The sequence below is a fragment of the Paralichthys olivaceus genome, chromosome 2, assembly GCF_024713975.1.
Source record: "Paralichthys olivaceus isolate ysfri-2021 chromosome 2, ASM2471397v2, whole genome shotgun sequence".
Taxonomy (NCBI): domain Eukaryota; kingdom Metazoa; phylum Chordata; class Actinopteri; order Pleuronectiformes; family Paralichthyidae; genus Paralichthys; species Paralichthys olivaceus.
In genome coordinates, this window is record NC_091094.1 from 25301511 (window position 1) to 25322061 (window position 20551).

General features: G+C 40.3%; 1 protein-coding gene across 3 annotated transcripts; it reads left to right on the top strand.

Moving 5' to 3' along the window:
- Positions 1–12533: 12533 nt before the first annotated feature.
- Positions 12534–19729, top strand: LOC109628883 (EF-hand and coiled-coil domain-containing protein 1). Of its 3 annotated transcripts, XR_011239087.1 has the most exons (10): positions 12534–13569; positions 14529–14970; positions 15052–15186; positions 15856–15935; positions 16170–16311; positions 17042–17237; positions 17545–17695; positions 18662–18778; positions 19142–19211; positions 19304–19729. XR_011239087.1 is itself a non-coding variant. In XM_020086328.2 (9 exons), the coding sequence occupies exons 1-9, from the start codon at positions 12807–12809 to the stop codon at positions 19490–19492; spliced, it is 2034 nt and encodes a 677-aa protein (XP_019941887.2). In that variant the 5' UTR covers positions 12540–12806; the 3' UTR covers positions 19493–19729. The 3 variants fall into 3 exon arrangements, 2 of the variants coding, with proteins under 2 accessions (XP_019941887.2, XP_019941886.2); XM_020086328.2 differs by lacking the exon at positions 17042–17237 and having other exon boundaries at positions 12540–13569; positions 19359–19729; XM_020086327.2 differs by lacking the exon at positions 17042–17237 and having other exon boundaries at positions 12554–13569.
- The last annotated feature ends 822 nt before the right edge of the window (positions 19730–20551 follow it).

A 20551-nucleotide genomic window follows, 5' to 3' on the forward strand; every position in this document is an offset into this window, starting at 1 on the left:
CATATGCCCAGTTTTACCTCAGTGAAGACCCGACTCACTATTCCACAGTCCCAGCTGAGGACCAGAGATGGCCAGGCTTTTGTCAGGGCTCCCGCTCTGTGGAACAATCTGGAAATCTTTCTGTTAATCATTTATCCTCTTTATATCCCTCTTAAAAATACATTTTATAGTTGTGCTCTGCCCTATTCCTGTTCTTACTAACTATTCAATCATTTCACAATGTTTTATTTTATCTTGTTTTTACTCATCAGCATCATCTGTCTTTTTATTTCTGTATCTGTGCTTATGTTGTGTAATCTTGCTTTTGATTGTTTCCCAATGTTTTACCTTTCATTTTTCATTTTTTAATTGGAAAACACATTGTTACTGTGTTTTGAAAGGTGATATATAAATACAGCTTGTTAATTATCATATTATAATCAAATTTAACAACATTACTTGGTTTCAGTTTCTTTTTTGTCTTATTATAGAGTAATAATTGCAGAACAAAGGTGTTATATATGTTGTGTTTGTTTCTTCTTGTGCATATTTAAGAGGTTATGTTGGGGGTTGTGCTAAATACAAGAAAACATGAGTATGAGGCGATTATAAGGTTTGGTAACTAGCAGCAAAATGACCACTAGTGAGTTTATTCAATCATAATAACACTCGTTTCTGTTTTATCTACTTGCAAACTGAGCATCTTTGAGTTTTTGGATGAAATAAGAAATACTGCAAGAAGATTACACCCCAGACTCTGGAAACTGACTGTGATGCACATTTTACACAATTCTCTTTCTTGTTTTGCTCCCTCACAACTTCAAAGATATTTGACACACTGAAGAGAGAAACAGGATATACAGGCTTTTTAAACCAGTTGGACTGGTTATCTACAGCTGCCATGGGATTACAAGTCACATCTCTGACATATTTCCAAACAAGCAGAATGTAAATGACTTCACCCATTACCAGTTTGGACCACTTGAAACTGCAAAAGCAAGAAAAATTAAGTCTCTAATCATGCAATCTGTGGAATTGTCTGCACTTATGTATGAATTTGTCTCATGATTTTATCAGACCTTCATCTAACTTACAATAATTAACAAACACAATTTGTTTTAACAAGTAATGCACATTTCCTTGTTCTTGTCGGTTTTTACACATCATTCTAACATTTACAGTGTAGGTAGGAAAAATGTGACACCCTCAGCTAAAGGCATGAGAAGTTAGGAGTAAACAACCCTGTCCAGTCAATGAAACCATCCTGAAGGTGTGAGGTAGCTAAACACACGAGAAGCATCTGCTGTTTTGAAACAGTTACCAAAAAGGTCTCAAAAGAAATCATTGATTTGCATGAATTTGCCAAGTGCTACAAAGTTTAGTCCACATTCAGACAAACTGTCCACGAATGAAGATGATTTAAAGGTCCAGTGTGCTGGATTTAGGTGAAAGGGAACTATTGGTAGAAATGTAATGTAGAATAATCCTCATGATGTTTTCACTAGTTTGTTACATCGTCCTTTATATTTAAATACTTTATATTTACATCGAGGGGACCCTCTCTGTGGAGGCCGCCATGTTTTTTACATTAGTCCAGACTGAACAAACTAAACATTTAGAGCTGAAGAACTGAAGCTACCACAGGTTCTTTTTCATGTTTGGAAGGAGAGGGTGAGGTGAGGGGTGTTCAGCTGCAACATGCAATTTCAACACTAGATATCACAAAATTCTACACACTGGACCTTTAATGGTGTGTGTTCTCATCGAAAAAATAAGTAAATCACTGTGCGTCCGAAGATTACCAAAGAGATTATTTAGTAATGATATATTTCTACCAGATGATCAAATGTCCGGGCGAAAAAATTCACTTCTTTCTCCACCAGCACTGTGAATATTCAGTGTGTGTTCAGTAAAGACCTGAAAACTTGTGTTTGTATGTTATCAGCCAAAGCAAACTGTGTCACTTTTTTATGAACAATCACCACTTTGTTCTGGAGGGTTCATATTGTCATGCACCTATTTTCTAGCTATTGTAGATATAAGCAAAACTACTACACCACCTGAGAGGAACACCACCATGCTTGCAGTACCAGCTCTCAGCCAAATGGTGGCAGTACAGTCGTAAAAAAACAGGCTGACGTGGTGCAAACAGGAATGGATGAGTCCCAGGTAAAGATGAAGTTTTGATATCTATACATTCAGTCATTTTACAGAAGAGATCAGAGAGATCCACTATCAGATTCATCAGGGTGTGTTGTACATGTCACTGTGACACTGTGTCCCCTGTGACTGTTGCTTGAAAACTTTCCTCTTTTACACCAATACTGTATATATGTTAACATAACGTTTTCACATTGTGGTGTTGGGATTACATAATTTCACTTGCTTTTTAATAGGGTTCCATTGCTAATGACATTCAACTAAAATCATTTTAAAAGACAAAAATGACTTTGCTATTCAATATTTTTTTCGAACTTCACTCCATGCACACAGAATATACGTTCTTCCAAGTTGGATGCTGCTCACCCTGACCTCCATCATCACCCTGCTGTTGTTCACCAAAAGAACCGCAGATGCCAGGCTTCATTACATCACACTTGTTTCCTGCATTATACAGGTAAACACTAGGCACTATGGTGACATGGACACACATGCCCTCGCTACATTTGAGCTTTAAAGACTGGGTTTTTACGTTTAATTTGAAAGAGAAGGAGAGGAAAGAGAGATGGAGGAGGAAGGAAGGAGAAGAGAAAGAAGAATCCCTTTTAACCCCCCGACCCCTTCTCCTTGCTCCTATTCTTCCTCTCTCTAAACCCTGTGTCTACCATCCGCTCATCCCACCCACCCCCTCCCCTCCACTCCTTGACCTCCACCTCAAACCTGTGGATATCCTCCCTTTTTAAAAAATAAAAACAAATACATTTATTATTATCATTCACACATCTCTTGTATCAAGTCTTCTATACAATACATGTAAGTAATGATCCCATATACAGTATTGATTGGGGTGTAGATACCAGGTACTGATATGACTAGATACTGATTGACAGATTATACCACCCAACGGGAGCAGGTTTCAGGTGTAGGTTGGTGTGCAGTGTCACACACCTCCCTCCCCTATGGATGAAGAGCCATTGGTATTCAAATGTAGTTACTTCTGGTTTTAAAAAAAACAAGATGGCGCTGGACAAAATTCCAACGGCTTTAAAACGGCAGCTCACAAACAAAGAGGGAGCTCTGTTCCATCGTTGCAGAGCTGCATCATTAGAGTTCAGATATTGATATAAGACACAGATTGCAGCCATTAGAAAAAGACTTTGAGTATATAATGAGTATTTTAGAATCTAAAGGAGGAAAAAATAAAAAATAATATATAAAATAAGAAATGAAATGGTCAACAGAATGATTCTTTCTTTTCAGTTTTATTAAAAAACATCAACTTGATCTACTGTTGATCTACTGAGTGGGCCATGTGGCTTTCATAGTACTGCCATACAAGCCAGTAACCAGTCAGATTTGACTTTACCCTCAGCTTACCCTCAAGTTTGGCCTGTATTGTTGATTACAAGGCCACAACACTAGATGATGCTGTTGTACAAAACTGAAGTTATGCCCCCCGACATCCACTGGTGGCCACTAACACCTGCTAACGTCTACTGGTAGTTGGTAACCTAAATTATGCAGAACACCTTTAAACATACAAGGGATATTCACCATATTGTCGTATATTCAAAAAATATATAATTTGATTTAAAACTGATGTCAATTTAACATGGATGGAAAAATAAGGGACCACTTAGCGACTTTGAAAGCTCTGAAAAGCTATATGTAAATGCAATGTAATATTATTATTATTACATGGGTCCTAGCAGCATTTAGTTTTCAGTGACTAAAAAGCAGCTGACTTACTCTTAAAACACAGATGTTATTATGGACTAGCATGTCTTCTGCTGTACCACCTCACACAGCTTCCTTTTACAAAGTGCACCTCCTGTTAGGTACACTTACAGTTAGTTTGAAATACCTGGATAGACATGAAGAGAAACTCTGAATGTGCATTTGTTGTGTGTTTCTAATTGTTTGAGGGAGCAGTGGATGGATACTGTGGGTGTTGAAGATATTGAAACAGCAAGGAATGTTAAAAAGGTGTTCACGTCCAAAATGTGAGCAACCAAAACGTATAAATGTTTACACATGAATACTGGCTACTTTTTGTTTTGCAGGACATAGCGGGATGTGGATGTTTTGGTGTCTGCAGTCACACCCAGACATTGTGCGTGAATGTTTCAGCTCAGAGCTGCACCTCTACCTGTAGCCACATGCCTCATCTGCTCTCCCTAAACTTCATTCAGGCTCTTCACCGGTTCTCAGGAATGCAGTTAGTAAATCCTGCATGTGTGTGTGTGAGGATGGGTAGCTGTGGATATGTGAGTGTATAGAAGACTCAAAGTGTGTGAGCCTCAGCCATGACCTTGTACACAGGTGGAACAGCTCAAAGGTAGAATGGAGTTCCTGCGATATCTCAAGAATGAGGAAATGTTTACTTTGTCACACACTATAGTGCTGTTTACACACACACACACACACACACACACACACACACATAGATCACACCTCTGTTGAAAGACTGAACACAGGGCCTGCCTCTTGTCTGACCTAATTTCTCATGTCAGGATTCATGTTGACACACTCCTCATCGATCACAGATTGCATGATTAGAATGAACTGGGGTGTTTGGTAAGAGGCACCATGCTTTACAACATCCACGTGAGAAGTATTTACTTTCACACACAACCTCATAACATTTACTCATGTACCCACAGAGAGGACGTGGATCTGTTTTAAAGTTGACAGATGTTTTATGAGAGACCGAACAATGTGCAGTTTATGATCGACAACAAAGTCCAAGAATGGAAGGTCATTTAGGATGTCTGACCATCTGGATAGTTTAGAGCACCCAAGGACTTTGATAGAATTTAGTGTTTGTCTGCTGCAATGTCCTTATATGTTTCTGTCTCCACTGCAAAGAGACACAAATCCCTCTTCTTGTTTAAATATTACAAATGAGCGTGAGCAGCTAATTTTCAGTTTAGCAAAATTATTTCTAAAAAAATATTTCAGTGTAAACTGCAAGCAATCAGATAAATATATGTTTTTTATTAAACTTTCCTATCAATTCAATCTTCCTCTATTAAATAGTACATTTCATTGTCCTCCTATTACACATTACTGTTCATGATACTTCACCCTATTTTACAGTAATATGAGTAATTAAAACCAAACTAATTGGAAAAACACTTGAACAAATATCAGTGTGATAAGAATTACTTAAAATGACAGAAACCATCTTTAGAAACATTTATTTAATGTGTGCTTTGAGCTTTTAGTTTGGTCCATATCCCAACTGCTAACATAGAGGAGGTGAGGTTTGTACGGCGGCAACCAAAATGTTTTGGTTTCACTTTTAGGGGTCTGTCATGTCATCCATGATTATGTAGAGTCTATGGTACACTTAAAATAATGCTCTTTTCACTCTCACTCCTCCATTAAAACATTTCTCCCCATGTCTTATCAACGACAGTCTTATCAGAGATTTAGGTTAGTGATTGTCCCACTCTAGATACTACAGATAGCCACACCTGAATACACAAAGCACTGAGATCACAACAGACTGTTTGCTCTATCTCAAAATGAAGCCAGATCAAACAGTCGGTCACACACAGTGGCTCGAATAAATAAACCTTTCTGTAACCCCAAAAGTACCACACTGGTCGTATCCTTTTTTTAAACCGTGCTGGAACCCCTGTGACAAAAGAGAGGGAAATTGATCAATGATCCAGACCAAGGTGTTTCCTTCAGTTGGTGAACAGCAAAACAGATCTGAAGGAGAGAGAATATTGGATTTACTGCACCTTCATCAGGTGCACAGAAACATGACCCTTGAATGCTAATGTCATGCTGTACCCTCTGCTGTTTAAATGGGTAACTGTTTGTTGTACTGTTTGCCATAGCAACTTAAAAGGTAAATAGATAATATGTCCGTTCCCTAAAGCAAGTTTTTGAATGTTTAAAAATGTTTTTACTGCAAAATTGATGCTAAAGATTTAAATGTTTATGCCATGTCAAGTCGGAACAACTTGGAAGGTTTCTGAAAATGTACACGAGTTGCTCATGTCAACAGATGTCCAAATCAACATCATTTTACAATCTTTAAAGGTCCAGTGTGTAAGATTTAGGTGAAGGGGAACTAATGGCTGAAATTTAATGTAGAATAATCCTCATCCTTTCTTTAGTTAATTTCATCTAAATTGTATGAATTGTACTTTTCTTTACCCAAGAATAGACCCTTTATATTTAAATACTATATATTTACATCGAGGGGACCCTCTCTGTGGAGGCCGCCATGTTTTTTTACATTAGTCCAGACTGAACAAACTAAACACCTTTTTAGTTTTTATGACAATTAAAGGCTACCACAGTTTCTTTTTCATGTTTGGAAGGAAAGGGTGAGGTGAGGGGTGTTCAGCTGCAACATGACATTTCAACACTCGATATCACAAAATTCTACACACTGAACCTTTAAATAGTAGCTTTTAATTTCAACTTTTCAAATGTTATACTTTTGTCACTTGCAAACTACATATCCATCTCTCCTAAACGTACCATGCTTTATAGCCAATATAGATAGTTTTACTTTTACATGCGTGTTTTAAATGATTTGTATGTCTGCCACACCTGACCCTTGTTCTTTGCTCTTCAGTAGATATCAGACAGAGGTGTCGTGGTGTTTAAGATTCTTTACACATAAATACAACACATGTTATTTACAGATTCCATTTTTTTCCACATTCTGCCTAAAAAGCACATGAACCCAAATGAAGTCAGAACAACGACCTCATAACTCTGAAAACGGGACCTTCTGGGGAGCATGTCAATGTACAGAGAAATGGTGTCTGTCCCTGTGAGAAGCGTTCAGCCTTGTGAAGAACAAGTGCACAACCTTTATTCACTCCTTGACATGACGTTCTGAAACACAGTGACCTGACCAGAAAAGGTCACAGATCAATAAAGAAGCGAGTGGACAATCCTTAAAAAATGGCCAATAGGTGTTTAGAGACCTTGTAGGACCTGACGTTTAGAGACCTTCATATCCCTGCAGGGTCAACGTGCCCTCAGTGAACTGGACACAGAGCATCTGCACACTTCAAAGACATGTTGCATGTGTGTGGGTTGGGAGTGTGTGGCTGTTTGTCTTTTTGTTGACCCTCAGAGGAGCATATGGCCAACACAAAGCCCAAACCTAGCTCCTATCAATACTGATACTGCCTGACTCCTCCTCTCAGAGGTGAACGGCAGGACGCACACACACACACACACACGCAAGGCAGCAGACCCCGCCTCATTTACAGCCCCTTCATCTTGCTCCCCATCCTTTCATTTTCAGATCGGCTCCTTTCACCCAGAACAGGCAGCAGCTGTAGGGCTGCCTCTCAGAGGGAGGCAGGACGACAGCAGCAGGACTGAGGGGACTGAGCTGCACATTAACTCCTAATTATCCCAAATAAACACACTCATATACACACACATGCAGAGGAAGAGCAGATTAAGTGAATATTTATCTTCACCCAAACAACTATTATGTGATTTATGTCACTCTAGGCTTATTTTGGTGCAATCATATAAAAACTCAGACAGAAGCACGACCTCACATGTGGAAAATCCCAAAGCAACGACTGATATTTCATTTTTTTGCTGCCATTTAAATTGCTCTGACAGCAAACTAACAATGTATATATAAGTACAACTGAAACCATTATTCAGTTATTAAAAGTGAGGATTTGGTGCATTTCTTTTGAATATTTGTGTTAATTTGTCTTTAACTATTTACATGTTTGCACTGGTGAAGGCATCACTCTTTTTTTTACATAGCAAACATTCATTGATAATCAGGAGATTGAACCATATTTAAAGTGGTCATATAGTTGCAGCTGAACTAGCACTGGTCTGCTGTTTTGATATTAATATATGTAATACCTGATATACATTTAATAATTTTAGTAATTATTTCAGATTATGCTTATCATATTATATATTATTATAATACTTATTAAATCATTGTTGACACATGATTCTAAATGTAATGAAGTGTGTTTACAGTTTGGTAATAGGACTTTTACTGAAGTGACAGATCTGAATAAAATACTACATATACTCTTCACTGCAGAGTGTACTTTTTATATTTTTATGAAGTCCTTTAAAAGTAGATTAAATATTTCCCAAAAGTCAACAAGATTTTTACAAAAAAAACATTTTTATGCTGTATTATGTCACATACTGAGGGCCACATAGTTGTTATTGTATCTACCAGGACAACGCCGCACTACAGTAAAGTGTAATGTTAGCATACCTTGACCTTGACTGTCTTATCACAGACTCCTCCTCCGAGACCTTAAAAGGAAGAACAGTTTCCTACACACAGCCAGAGGAGCTGAACTGAGCTCTGCCTGCCTCCACATGTTGGTGAAACAGGCCACATGTGATAAATGTCTTTTTATATCTTCAGGACAATTTCCATGTCTTTGAGAGAATACATTTGTTTGACTTAGGGCAACATTTGTTAACCAGCAGAGACTGACACAGTACACACCTTCCCCAAGGTAAAATCAAAGGATGAGTCACTGCACTTCCACCATATTCAGATTATTCCAGGGAACGAAAACAAAGACTAAACAATATATGAGGTTTTCCACTCATGTGATTTCAGATGACTCATCTTCCAGACAGGAGGCTTCATTAGTGAGTGGTATACAAAGGTGAAATTATATGGTCTTAACCCAGACAATCTTATCTTCAGTGGGACTGTGATTCACTTTAAGCGGTTTTATTGTCCATGTTTGTTAAGACAGGAGAGTTTTCATCTTTGCTGGTCTCCACACATTCCCATTCATAGACGTAACAAAGCTCCTGAGTTTCTACTTGTACGGTTGGTGTTGTTGGTGGAATGCAACCATGGTCGTTCCAAAGGGTTAGAAACATTAAGATCATGAGTCCAAATTCCCCTGATCTTTTATTATAGCCACCAAACTCTGTAGAATTCCAAGATGTTTTTCAGATAATGTATGTTTATTTAAAGGAAAACTTTCTTGTAGTTAGATTGATGTTAGTCTGAGCAGTGAATTTAAAGCTACTGATAAATGGTTGCCAGTATGTTACAGTGAATATGGTCTCATGTGAATGTGTTTGGAGTGTGAGTGCAGCAGAAACCATGAGCCACATTTTGACCGAAAATACCAAGAAGTTTTAATCCCAGGAACTTTTTGAGGAACTAAAACGTTCCTTTAGACATCCTTGCATTTCCACCTGGGAGGATTAGGCTCAGGATGGTTGATGCATTTTTTTTATTATACCTGACACAATTTCAATGTAGGTGATATTTACATCCTGATATATATATGCAATGAGAATGATTATTTGAAAACTATGTATAGATAATATGTTATGAAAAATGTATTTCAAAATGTATGATGGAGTTTTGATGGCAGTCTTCTCTTCTTGGCTTTTTCAATTCATTCTTTTCTGACTTGCTGAGGTTGTGTCCTGTTATGGCTGAATTGTATTGTCTAATTGAATCATTGTAGATGTGATTCACCTGAGGTGGTTGAAAGAGTTAACCACACTCGCCACCACAGAGTCTATCAGGCCTTTGGTGTACCCTATAAATATAGGTGGTTCTCTTTCAACCTGAATAAGACCCTACATGACATTGTATAATTAAAATCTTTGTTGCAGAAGTGAGTGCAGGCTCTATTGTTTTTGTTGATTTTCTTCAGACCACCTCGCACCATGTGATGTTTCCTTTTGTTTTTTTCTTCCCTGTACTTAACCAATCACAATTATTCAGCGCTTTAAGCCCCATCCTAAATTTGCATGCAGGCATACTTTTGGAAAGTACTACCTTCCTGAGCAGGGACTTTTTGTGGGTTACAGAATTTCCCCAGAACTAAATTTAGTCCTCACACCCTGCAGTGATAACAAGCTCCTCCAAACACTCCTGGTTCATGAGGAGAGCTCCTGTCATCAAAACACAGCTATGGATGAGCTGTGAATGTGTGTCGCTATCAACCAATTACTGTCTGACCACATGTTTGTCCGGGAAACTCCGTGTGATTAATGCTCTGAATGATTTAACTTGAATTGACTCATGTCACTTCTGCCGGTTCTGCAGGAGGTTTCTTCCACCCGGGAGTTTTTCCTCCCCACTGTTGCTCATGCTTACTCGATGTGGAACAAGTTGGATTTTGTCCTTCTTAAGATCTGGGACTTTTGGGTAGCACCGTGAGACAATTGTTTGTTGTGATACCATGCTATATAAATACATTTGATTTGATTCAGTTCCACAGTCTGAACAAGTAATGTAATTAGAGTTAAGTTAGATGCATATAGATGTGATGTATGGGGACTTTGTTTTTTAAATTTCAATTAACAACTGGATAGACTGATTAGGAGGGCCAGCTCCGTCCTGGGATGCCAAGATGACCCAGCGGACGTGGTGGGACAGAGAAGCTGTCTTCTTTGATGAACAACCAGTCTCATCTCCTGCAGGACACCATCACAAAACTGGGCAGCTCCTTCAGCGACAGACTGATTCACCATAAGTGTCTGAAAGAGAGGTATCGCAGGTTGTTCCTTCCTGCAGCAGTTAGACTGTACAACCAGCTCTCCCAGGAAAACTACATGCACCATCATTATGGACTTCACTTTAACACCTAAAATCTTAACTGTGCAATATTCATCTGTCTGGGCAATATCAACGGTTCATGTGCAATCCATTCACTGTACATATTCTCACACTGCACACATTTCCCTGTCTTTACACTGTTTATACATAGAATTACATTTATTTTCTTCTTTTCAATATATTTTATATTCCTCACACTTGCATGTTACTCACTCCTTGCTGATGCATTTTGACTATTGCTGCTGTAATACTGCAAATTTCCCAATTGTTGGACTGATAAATCTTATCTTATCGTATCTTAACAAAAATGTTTTTAAATTATGTAATGAGTATTCAGATCAGTGCGTAGCATCATCAGGTTTCTGTCCATTTAAAATAAGTGTCAACAGTAGACAAGACTCCATAAAAGCACCTATAGCCAAAAAAAGAATTTTTGTAAAGTTGTTTTTACATAATTTTACTTCTTTTTACATGGTATTTGCACATATTGAGCTTATATAGTGCTGCTAGATTTGTTTTAGATTACAAAAGAGCCAGACTAGTTGTGTTCAATAGGACAAAAAGTGCAAACAGTTACTATAAGTATTAGTCTAAATGTATTTTCCACATGATGGTGTACATCCTGTCTCGAAGATATTTATATAGTGGCTGCAGTAGGATTCTAGTGGAACAATAATATATTCTTCTTCTAAAAATAAACCACAGGAACAATGTGTGAATACTTGTAATACTAAGGACATGACCTCGGTGTTGTAATGTGAAATTTGATTGTGTGAGTAGGGCTTTAAAGGATTATTTTATAATCAACTAATCTCTCAGTAACCATGCAATTACAAAGAGGGTTCACAAATCCAAATCTATCAGGATGATCTTTTAACTCAGCTTTCTTTAGTTTCCACGTCCAGCGCGGGTCGAGAGGGGATTCAAATACTAATTCAGCAGATTAACCTCCCGCAGGACTCCAAGGCAGGAATCAGTTTTTACTCCCAAAAAATTGTAGACATAAATAAATTAATCACAGGGACCATCTTTCCAAAGTATTTATGACTCTACTGTTATTCTTTGGGAGGACCTGTTATGACGGATATGCTACTTCATTAGTGCAACTTTCTAAAAGCAAAGCCTTCTACAAAAATTAATCAAATGTAAATTTTATTATTTTCCTTTTTGCACATTCTGGTCTATAGTAACATGAATCTCAGTTATCTTTTATCTTGTCTTCATGTTTGTTTATATGATGGCATGAAATAATCAGTCATCAATAAAATAAGATAAGAATTAGATTTACAAATCACAGTTTGCCACATAGAGCTTAACAAAGTGCTGCACATGAGAGATATGCTACTTTTGAATTCTCAGCTGATTCATTTTCTGCCAGATGGCAAATCGTTTTGGCACAAGTTCTGATGTACTGAAATATTTTCACTGTGTATTGCTTCACGCTTTGTAATTCACCTGTGATTTGCGTGTATGTGGTCTAGTCATGGGAGCGTAATCAAGATGCTCCCTTTGCTCGTGGCTGTCAGGTATGTGATAAGTGGTGGGGTCAAGGTGTGGAAAGGTATTTCCGCTGGGAGTTGCTCAGTTTCAGTCACTCGGTAAGAAATGAGAAGAGTGGGCGACTGCAGTCAGAGGGTGCTGAGTGTCAGGAGTCTTTTTACATTTCATTGTTGTTGCTGCCACACAGGGAGTGAGTCAAATCAACTCAATAATCATTCCGGTAAAGGTGAAAACTAAAACCCACCATGACTCACTGTGGACTGTTGTGGATTGTTTTGTCACAGCTGACGCGTGCCACAGAATACCCTAAAACTCTGCAAACGCACAAACATGACTCAGTAGTTCTCACATCTGCCACACTGTGACACAGATATGAGATGGAAGCTGTATTGTGCCATCACTTGATATGTGAGTTGTTATAGAGATGAACAATAGCACCGACATCCTCGAATAACTAATTATAAATGGTGAAAGCCCCTTAGGCTACTTGTACTGTTACACACACATGTGGTCAGACTCTGCACTCAAAAGGGTGGAGTCGGTGCAGTAGTATTTCGTTCCCCTCTCGAGGGCATCAGATCTTGACTTGATGCGCCGGGAAGGAATCCAAGGTGAGGCTTCCAGGGAATTACGCTGCGTAAAACCAAAGGAGAGAGGACTTTCTGTTTCGAAATCATATCCTGTGTACATTTTCATAGTTGGGTTTGTATTTGGTGAAATCTACGAAGTAAAAAATCTGACTTTATGTGAAGTCATGGAGCGCCGCGCATTTCCCCCGTCGCGCTTCGACCCCTCGCCGCGAGCAGCGCGTAAAAGCCAGTGGCTCCGGAGCACTCTGGCACATCACCACTGCCCAGACCCCAGCGTGGAGAACGAAATCGTCGTCCTGGCCACAGGCATTGACCAATACCTGCAGGAGGTCTTCCACCACCTGGCCTACCCCAACCGGGACGACACAGTGACTGCGGAGGATTTCGCCACGCTGTGCGCGGTGCTGGGGCTCAACGGAGCGGGGAGGAGGACGAGGATAGCAAAGGACGGGACAGGAGATGGAGAGAAAGACGAGGAGGATGAAGAGTTTATCAATGTATGTTCTCGGCTGCCCTGCCAGCTGTCATTTAAAGACTTCCACTCTCGGCTCTGTGGGTATTTCCGTGTGCGCAGTGCGCGCAGAGGCACCGGGGATTATGCCTGGCGCTTGCCCCTCACTGAGGACACGGAGCTGGTGGAGAGACAGATCCGACTGCGGTGGCCGCGGGTCAGGCGGAGGAAAAGTGTCAGTTTTGATCTGCCCGGGGACCAGAGTGGATCTGTACCCAGTAAAAGCGGAACCTCAGGAGACCGTGAGACAGGTACTGTACCAGGACGACATGTTGTTAAATATTATTTTCACCATTCTATATATCATGATCTATGGTGACTATGTTGTTGTACCTTGTAAATGACTATTATCTCCTGACTAATACACAGCAGTCATTGTTGTGAGGGAGGTAAGAGGGGAGGAAACCCTGCAGGCTAAAAGCACCAATTACTGCAACTCGTTTCCCCTCCTGTCATTTTTCTCTCAAGCAACAGCACTCCCCCCTTTTCTCTGTTTGATGCCGTCACTCCTCTTCCATCTCCTGCACCATCTGCTCTGTCAACTTTCTTTCATACAGGAAGAATAGTGTGATCATTTACTCCCTCACAAGTCCTGCAGTCCCACTGAAGAACTTTGCCCTTGCAAGTGTATCTGGTACATAATTATTTAACACTATTGATCCATCAATGTGTAAACCCATTATTGTAGCTGCTTGAGGTGGAGCCAGTTTTAACTACTACTGTTTCATTCAGTGGTTCCCAGCCTAAGGGCCGGGCCCCTCATAATTGTCCCAGCATGTATCTGGAGGATCATGAGAAAAGTGATTCAAATCTTTTGTCTCAATGAGAGAAGAGGATGAATGTCTAATGTTAGTTTGAAGATAAGTTACCAACCACCAAGATATTTGCTACCACTATGGAAGTAAGTGACATATCAGTTGTGTACCTCAGCATCATTGGGTGTTTTGGCCTCGCAAGACACCCTCTTCTAAGACAGGCCCACCACTGGCTGATCAGACCTGGGTGTGTCCCCTCTAACATTCGGGCCCAGTTGGGGTCTTTCTTCCTGATCCAGAGCCATTGGTTGCAGCGTTCTGCAGTGTGTGATGTGATCCCCCCCCCCCCTCATGTCTATTACAGTACAATTTTCAATATATTTATTGATCATTATAATCTCATCATATGTTTTTGTAAAATCCGACTGTTTAAAATAACAAAGGACCTTCTCCAGGTGAGGTGTCAGCTCTAAGGGAGCTAGTGGAGGACCTCCGCTCGGCGCTGCAGGGGAGCGATGCTCGCTGCCTGGCCCTGGAGGTGGCTCTCCAAAGGGCGAGGAGCTGCACTCTCCCTTCTCCCTCCAGCGGCACCTCCACGGTTTCATCTCCCACAACTTCCATCACCTTTGTTCAGGGAAAACTGGTCCCAACGCACAGAATTAAAGGACAGTGCAGTGGGGCTGGAGGAGACGGGGTGAGGAGGGCGGCAAGGTCACAGGACATCAGGGACCCACTTCTGAGGGAGCTGAAGCTGATTCGCTCTTCGCGTGACGGACAGCTGGAGGAGGCCATCAAGTTCAATGAGCGTTTGGAGAAGGAGCTGCAGTGGGCGTATCAAGAAGTGCGCAAACTGCAGGGGGTGGAGTCTGCACTGAGGAAAGAGAACAATCACATCAGGTTAGTTTTTATTGGAGTTCTTAAAGTCGATTGCAAGAAGTATGGACTGCAGAGAAGATGATTTTGCGTGATCTCCATCAGGAGGCGAGCGGAGGAGGCCAGGGAGGCTCTGAGTTTGGGGCTACAGCGGGTTCGGCTGATCCAGGAGCAGGCACAGGCTGTTCCTCAGCTCCAGACCAGGATCAGTCAGCTAGAGACTGAGCTGCACCAGTACAGGTAGACACTGTGTGTGTGTGTGTGTGTATCCATTTAAACATCATTTGCCTCTGTGCTCTACTGATTTAAAAAGCCCTCAGTAACACACAAGTGACAACTTAATATGAGTGTAGAGTAAAATTCATAGTTAACAGAGAGACTTTGTAACCCTTGTCTGTGATTAAGATCATACACAGATTCATCTGTGCATTAAATACATTTCTGATGGCTGTAAAAGAAACATTTGACATAACACACCATAAAAATTAGAGTCACAGATGTCTCTTTTCTAAGTAAATAGTAAAAACATGACTCCCACAACTTCATTTATTGCTATTTCTCTCTCTCTCTTGATTCATGCTTATTATTCAGGATCCTTATTCAGGTTAAGGTCATCAGAAAATGCTGTTTACATGGCAGGGTCTTACTAATCGGCTTGACATCCGAATGTTGTTGACGCTGCATGATCTAAAACATCATATGTGGTATCTTTTGCGACTCTACTGTATGTGTGTGTGGTATAAGTACACAGGATTGTGGTACAACAACCTTTATTCTGTGTGAGAGCAGTGGAAAGAGGACGGTTTTTATTAGAAAGGTCAAATTCAGTGGATCCATTACAGAAGAGGTGAAATGACCCACATACAACAGCACAGAATTTCAGTTGTTCTCTACCTTTACCTCCCTCAGATCCTGCTGTAGCTGCCTCTCAGACTCCTCCTGTCAGCAAACCTATCCATTCAGAGCAGAAGACACCTGCAACGGGACAGGTGTGTGATGACTCACTGAGCAATTAAGGTTCAGAGATCTTGTGTTCTTAACACAGCTTTTGTTTGCAGTTTGTCTGGGGGATTTAGAAAGTTTTGTATTGGTGGGTAAAACATTACTCATCTGGCAATTATAATAATTACCTTCAATATTTGACAAAACACCAACTTCTACATGTGCATGTTCATAAAGTTGTCTTTGGGCAGTGGTTAACTAACTACCTCTGTTGTGTGCAGATGCAGAGTGTCTGCAGAGAGCAGTGGAGGGAAGAGCTGCCTCTGATGAAGAGGAGGAGGACAGGGGGCCAAGGGAGGAAGGAGAGTGGTGCCTGTTAGAGGTGAAGAAGCACACCAGCCAACTGCACAGCTGTGGGAAAGGGTTAGCAAACATTGAGCACACACACACACACACACACACACACAGATTCATCCTTTATCCCACCCCTGCATACATCAGCATCTCACCTTTTCTTTATCAGAACATGTTGTATTAGTCCCACATCATGTCTGGAGCTTCAGTGCATAACTTTCTTTGTTAATGGCCAAAACATCTTGATCAGCCCCTGGTGGCTGGTTGCAGTATAGGTCATAAACCCCTGACTTGTGATTGGTTGCATGTGTACCGCGGCTCTTCTCCACTATTACAGAGGAGGGTTATAAATCAGTCTTTCCCTGTCCTCTAGTGGCTTGTGTATATGTTTTGTGAATATATACATGGTTTAAAATCCCAAAGTCCGCAGAAGAGGGAGCTCTTCTCTCTCACAGTTTTCTGGAGGGTGATGAAACGCTCCAAGTGGAGTTTTCTAATACTTCCGCCCCATCATCACGCCCCGCGGCTAGTCCAACAAGCCCCCAAATAAGATGGCAAAGTGCAACCTAAGATGGGAGGAGTAGAGAGCAGCGTTTGTAATGCAAGTTACTATAAATTTAGTTTTTTGGTGCTGCCTTCAAAACACTACACAGAGTCCATCCAAGCTTAAGTCTCCCGGTCTACAAAGTTTACCTGTTTACTAAAGCTCAGCAGGTTTTGGGACATTTTTTTAAAATATGTTTTAAATGAATTACACCTGTATAATTAAAATAATTGTCAGTGTTGTGTTTAATTGCAGTGACATTCACAGCTATTCACAGCTTCCTTTCGTCCTGACTTTCTGGGACTCATCACCTGGCCAATCACAGCAGACTGGGCTTTCGAGCGAGGGGATAGGAGCTGAATCCAGCTGTGATAGTGTCCCGATGCTGCAGCAATGAATAGAATAAAGAAACTGAAGCGTTTTCTGAACATTGGAGCCTGTAAACCTTTTCGTAAGTAGTGCCCCAAATTAAAATTAAAAACCAAACAAGCATAAAAGGTTTCCTTTAATACGTCACAGATTCTTGCTCCAAATGACGTCATTAGCACAAGATGGCCGCACCCATATCCAGGGTATTTTGGCTTCACTTCACCGGCTACAATAGGTGCTAGCCATTATGCTACGTGAGAAATTCCAATTAGACTTTGTGAAGTCAGTGTAGATAGAGGTACAGTTACACACACACACACACACACACACACACACAGAAACTCACACAGCACACACACAACCATTAAATCTCCTTTGTCTTTTTCCAGATGTCAAAGCCAAACGGTCCACCATCTCTCTCCGAGTCACCTGCATGATAAAAACCTCACCAGCACTCCTACAGACAGCAGAGGGAGCCCCGGCTGGAGGGGACCAAACCAAGAGCAGCAAGAGAGAAGCAGGGGCCTTGAAAAAGAAAAGGTGAGAGACGGATGATGCTAACTGCAGTTAAATGAGTTCCTTTGAGACTAAGTAACATATTTAAATTGCTGTGGGCAACAGGGTCAGAGAATTAACTGACATTGATTCTGTGTTGTGGAAAATAGGATCGTATTTCAAAGTAACAGTGAATTACTCAAGGATGAACATTGAACATTACCTGTTAGATTAAATATCACCATTAAAGGTACAATGCTGCAGGTAGAAAGTTAAACTCAGTAACTCAAGTCTTTTGTTTTAGACAGAACATATTTAAATCTAAATGTATTTCCATTGTATTGGAAGCTGTGCTTGAAAGTACTTATATACACAAATATACATTTACATATACAGAAAATACAACTGCAACATAAAATACACCAAAACTGTATATTGTATGAGTAAATAATAATAAATAGTGACACGGTTTCATAAAGAAGGACTTTTTTTTCTCATGACCCCTCCACCCCAGAGACCCTGGCTTAAACCAGACAATAACAAGAACACCACCTTACGGCTGCTGCAGTTTTAACAATCACAGGATTGTAATTATGACAATGGGGGGGTAATCAGACTTCAATGTAGAGAACACTCATGCACAGACATGGGTTTAAGGCAAGAGCTGTTGTTTTTCTCAAATCCAATGTTCATACACAAGAAGTCAATTGAAAAGTAAGTAAAAGGCAGGCAGAAAACAAGTTTGCACACAAGTTTAACAAAACACTTCTGGCAGAGAAGGAAGGGCAGACTATTTTTATTATAATTATTATTATTACTTGGCAGAAAAGTGCAGGAACAGGAAACTCTTCAGGTCTATAGTCATATACTGAATACTATCATTTGTAATTTATATAGAGTAAATACATACTTTGAGTCACAAGTCACTTCTATAGGAGTATTTGAAGATCTGAATGCTGTTTCCAAAACTGGTTTAGCTTGTTTGCATGAATTTGTTCTTCCTCCCGGCAGTGGCCTGAGGAAGAGGAAGAGCAGACAAGGCTGGAGGAGAAAGAAAAGACGCGTCTGTCTCTGCTGGAGGAGAAACTCACCGCTGCCCTCACACTGCTGCTGCAGCTACGCAACAAGGTGCAGCACAAACACAGGACACACACTCCACACACCATTCACATCAGCAGCACGCAGACACACCTCTTCACTGCCATCTAGAGGTCATTCCAGGAGGCCATTTTGAGTCGCTGATCCAGATCCCAGTCATTTATGCTGGAGAGCTACTATCATCACAAATCCATTTACTCATGATTGTAATTGTGTGCAGACGGTTCTTTATACTTCTTATTGCATTCAAGGACAGTGGAGGTTCAGTTCAGGGGGTGTATCCCATAATGCTTCTGGGCAGATTGCTTTCACAGGTGTATCTTATACACAGTATGTGAACATGTTGCACTCATGATGTGATTTGATTTTTAAAGCTTGTTTTTCTTCCTGTAGAACATGTCGCGCAGGGTGCTGGGGAAAATTGTGATGGACGCTCTTGATGTCTGCAGTAGGGCTGGAGACGGTGAGTCAGTTCAACAGCTTTCAAATGGTCCCAATATTCACATTTTAGTGTTGCTTCACTTTTTAAAGGTACTTTTCAATTTCTCCACCCAGGACGATCCAGGGTCCTACAGGTAGCTGATGCTCTTTGCCTCCATCTGTCCTCTAGTGATCTTCTCGGAGACGGAGGGGACAATGGAGTTGGAGGAAGAGACAGCAGAGACAAACTCTGTGTTACATCTTCTGGGTGTCAAACCAACAGTCCCAACCCTCTACTCATCTCCTGTTGAACAAGCTACTTAGATGGTACTTTATCATTGTCCTACTGTTTTGGCTTGTTTGCACCCTTATAAATCTCCCAGTTGTGTATTACAAATTTTAAAACTGGTTTTAATGTATTTAAAGTTTAATTTTATTTACTTCATTAAATCTCTAAGCATTGTATTTAGAATTTATTTAATGTAAACAATTAAAGGGGAACTATTATGCTTTTTCTTACTTTCAGAGGTACATATAATAATAAAATCTTTTATACAAACACTTGGAACCTCGTGTAAAACTTAATGCACAAACCCTTGAAGAGAAGAAAGGGAACTGTGATTATTTCATTCTCTGTGCTTTCTTGATCTGGGGAATATACTTTCCACTGATAAAACCAAAACAGTAGTTTCACTCATTTTTCACAGGGTCACATAGTGTAGGCCACTTACAGAGTAAGTAACAGATAAACAACCCAGGGAAAGAGAATCATGGCAACTTATGAAGGAACGAAAGAAAACAAAAGAAAACAACTTTCTAAAAAGGAAAGCAACACTGACAAACAGCAATAACAATTAAAGTCACCATAACCTAACAGAAACTAAAGGGTCACACAAGCAACAACAGCACACACAAAAAGGATCACCAAAGTTAACACACACACACACACACACAGCTCAAATGTTGTTGCTGTCTGCTTCTCTCTGCCTTTTAAACACCGTGGCCTTGATTGGTGATTGTGCCCAGTCTTGCACACTCACACTGCAGGTGCAGAGAAAAGGGAGGCACCCGAATGCACACTGGGGAGAGAGAGCAGAGAGAAAACACAACACGTAACACATGAATATACATATTGCAAGTGAGTCAACTTTAAGGTTTCACTTGAAAAACCCACAATGGTGCTACAAGTAATTGCTGTTTAAATATAAGTCCTATATTCTCTCTATGTTAGCCCTGTTTTTGGTCAACTACTTCTGAGGGAAATGTCAGCAGTTTAAGCTTCACCAGCAAACTAGCAATTGATAATTATTTTTATTTTAGTTGTTACTTAAAACAAGTGCCTGCTGAAAACTACAGACATAAACTAGCTAGTTAGTGAACACT